We start from the raw sequence: 3333 nt of genomic DNA on the forward strand, positions 1-3333 counted from the left end.
GATGGGGTTACTGGCACACGCTCCGGGAGCTCGAAACGGCCGCCGGAGGATTCGCCGATGAGAATGTGATCGGAGAAGGGGGTTATGGGATCGTGTATCGCGGAGTTCTGGATGATGGGTCCATCGTAGCGATCAAGAACCTGCTCAATAACAGGTTTTTCTTTTTTTTATTTATTATTATTTTACACAAATTAGCTGAATTTTGCATGATGGTTTGACATAAGGTCGATTCTGATAAAATTTCGGCCTGAGTTTTGACTAAATTTTGTTCGGTATAGCCCCAAAACACTGTGAGAAATATTTGCCTACTTAAGGGGGTGGTTATATCCGCTTTATACCTCTTACCTCTAATCTCCTGTAATGTATCTGTAACCTATCTATAACTAGTTAGTTCCGCGCTTCTATTTTCATATATTTCTAAGTTACATCTAGATTACAGAAGGGTTGCAGGGGTATGACGAGGATATAACCCTCAATACCCATCATGTAACCTACATAAAATTAATTGAGATTCATATATGTACGTATATCATGGTTAAATTTAATGGAAATTTACAAGAACGAGTTTTTATGGAGGAAAGTTGTGAGTAGTTTGTCAAACATTCGGTTCATTTGCAGCCATATTTATTTATTACATAAATAAATAAATAAATAAAAACAGTAGATTTCAACTTTATGATTTAGTTTTATCAAGTTTCATGCACTTGATATAAAAATGTACTGTTCTTATATGCTAAAATTTGTTTTTTTATTTCTTAAATTTATTTTATTATTTTGCTTACAGAGGGCAAGCCGAAAAGGAATTCAGAGTAGAGGTTGAAGCAATTGGGCGAGTCAGGCACAAGAATCTGGTCCGGTTGCTTGGCTACTGTGTTGAAGGTGCCTATAGGTAGCTATTTCTTCTCAGCACATTTTCTTATTTTAATCCTGAAATACTTGAAATTTACCTTAAGCTGAATCTCTATTAAAATCTAATTTTAATTAAGTTGAGCTGTCTTATTTTTTTTTATTTTTTTTATTTTTTTTATTTTTTCTCAGGATGCTGGTTTATGAGTATGTAGACAATGGTAACTTGGATCAGTGGCTTCATGGTGATGCGGGGGATGTAAGTCCACTTACTTGGGACATCAGGATGAACATAATACTAGGAACTGCTAAAGGGTAACAAGTTCCTTTGCTAATTTCTATTTAAGATTTAAATTATATATATGTGAGGCATTTACATATTTACCATCCAATTCCTATGTATTTACCTTTCTACCACCTAAACTTTACTTTTTTTAAGTTTTACCCCCTAAATCTTTCACGACAAATTAAAAACACCGCCATTTTAGCTTTTCAAATGTGAAATCATGTTTTATGCATAGATAAAGCGGCATATATGTAAAAATTGAAGTTTAGATGTTGGATGTGTAAGTACATAAGAATTGTGTGTTATGTTTGCAAATGCCCCTAGATATATAAATATATTTATATTTGCAGTCTTTCATGTAATCTTCATCTTCTTACATATATGTTCCTTAGGCGATATATGAAATCCAATTTTGTTTGCGTTTATTAGTGATATTTGAAATGTATAACATGTCGGGTTCTGGCAGCTTAGCATATCTTCATGAGGGGCTAGAACCCAAAGTTGTGCACAGAGATGTGAAATCTAGCAACATACTACTTGACAAGCAGTGGAATTCTAAGGTGTCTGACTTCGGGCTCGCCAAGATCCTATACTCGCAAAAAGGTTACGTTACGACTCGCGTCATGGGAACATTTGGGTGAGTTCCTCTCATAGCCCAAACCTCATTCGCTCACAATGATCACGAAAATAAAAGTTTTCGCCCGTCATTCTTTTCGTTGAGTACTTAGGATCATTTTTCAAATTCATTTTTGTTGAGTGTTGTATATGAAGTGTTACATATTCTACGTAACTTTTGTTGGATAACTTGTAATAATGAAAATGATTAGTGATTTATTTTTGTGGGAAATTCACATGCATACCACACAATCCATGTATTTATGCATGTTAGAAAACTTATTGAATCTGGTTTGATACCAAAACGATGGTCAGCATACCAATCATCCAAAGTTTGATATTTACACTTATATACACCTGGTGTCATAAACTTTGGCATGAAACGATAGTGATGGTGGTTTGTGATGATAAAGAATTGGAGGGTATGCATGTAATTATGAATGTTTGGTTGTAAGATATATAAATACACAAGAATTGTGTGGTATGTATATAAATGCCCTTTTTTTTTCTTTTATTTGCAGATATGTGGCACCTGAATATGCAAGTACTGGAATGTTGAATGAGCGAAGTGATGTTTACAGCTTTGGAGTGCTAATCATGGAGATTATATCTGGTAGAACTCCAGTTGATTACTCAAGACCAGCTGGAGAGGTGATTCCCATTCCCATGAAAAAAATTGTTTTTTTTCTTTTGGGCAAAGTTTCAGACTGTTTGATGAACTAACTATAGGTTAAGTTGTGTTTCTTAGGTGAATTTGGTTGAATGGTTAAAGAACATGATTGGAGAAAGAAGATCTGAGGAGGTTATGGATCCTAAGATCCTTGAGAAACCTTCGTCGAAAACGCTGAAGAGGGCTCTGCTAGTCTCTCTTCGTTGTGTCGACCCTGATGCACTGCAGCGACCGAAAATGGGGCAAGTTGTCCACATGCTTGAAATGGAGGGCTTGCTGCTTCATCAGGTTTTTTTATTATTTGAACATTTTCTTTTTATTTGATCATTTTTATTAAATCTTTTTTATTATTTTGGTAGGATTGCAAACATGGGCAGGAGGGATATGATAAGCCATTTATACCAAAAAAGTGACAAAAGGAAGGTTAGATTCATGTGAGCTGATAGAAAAAAGAATAGATTTACTACAGTTTTGTTTTTATTGCGTCCAACAGATTCAAATTATTCTTAGCTGTGTGAAGTTCTTATTGTTATAAGGGATACAACAAGAAAAATTTTTTTTTTCCTTGAATCTTTTTTTATGGTTTGTATCATTGAAAAGGAGATTAGATTATATTTCATACTTCATCAGTTTGATTTTGGGGGTTTTATATTACAACATTTATGGCTATGAATGGTCGAAATTTGAAACGAAATGAGCTCAACTACACTCATGATTGACTAAAGGGTTATCGAGCATAATTTCGAGCGGAGCTTGAGCTAGCCTGGTTGACAAAATGTGATCAATCTTGATTTCGACTTGCGCTTGGCTCATTAAAATTGATTTGAATGTGTTTTGTGTTGTAATGTTAGCGGTAATAAATATAGAGTTTATAATGAAAATTTCACACAAATAATTGACAAGATGCATTAAATGT

General features: G+C 34.3%; 1 protein-coding gene across 1 annotated transcript in view; it reads left to right on the forward strand.

Annotated features, from left to right (window-relative positions):
• The window catches only part of LOC110028268 (probable serine/threonine-protein kinase At1g01540), a gene marked incomplete in the record, with an annotated part of 3679 nt that extends 720 nt beyond the window's left edge, over positions 1-2959 (forward strand). The window contains 7 exon segments of the mRNA XM_020730042.1: positions 51-154; positions 785-889; positions 1039-1161; positions 1599-1769; positions 2269-2398; positions 2496-2705; positions 2777-2959. Of these exon segments, the coding sequence (XP_020585701.1) occupies positions 51-154; positions 785-889; positions 1039-1161; positions 1599-1769; positions 2269-2398; positions 2496-2705; positions 2777-2830 (897 nt within the window).
• Positions 2960-3333: the final 374 nt, after the last annotated feature.

Source organism: Phalaenopsis equestris, unplaced genomic scaffold, assembly GCF_001263595.1.
Source record: "Phalaenopsis equestris unplaced genomic scaffold, ASM126359v1 Scaffold000507, whole genome shotgun sequence".
NCBI classification, from domain to species: domain Eukaryota; kingdom Viridiplantae; phylum Streptophyta; class Magnoliopsida; order Asparagales; family Orchidaceae; genus Phalaenopsis; species Phalaenopsis equestris.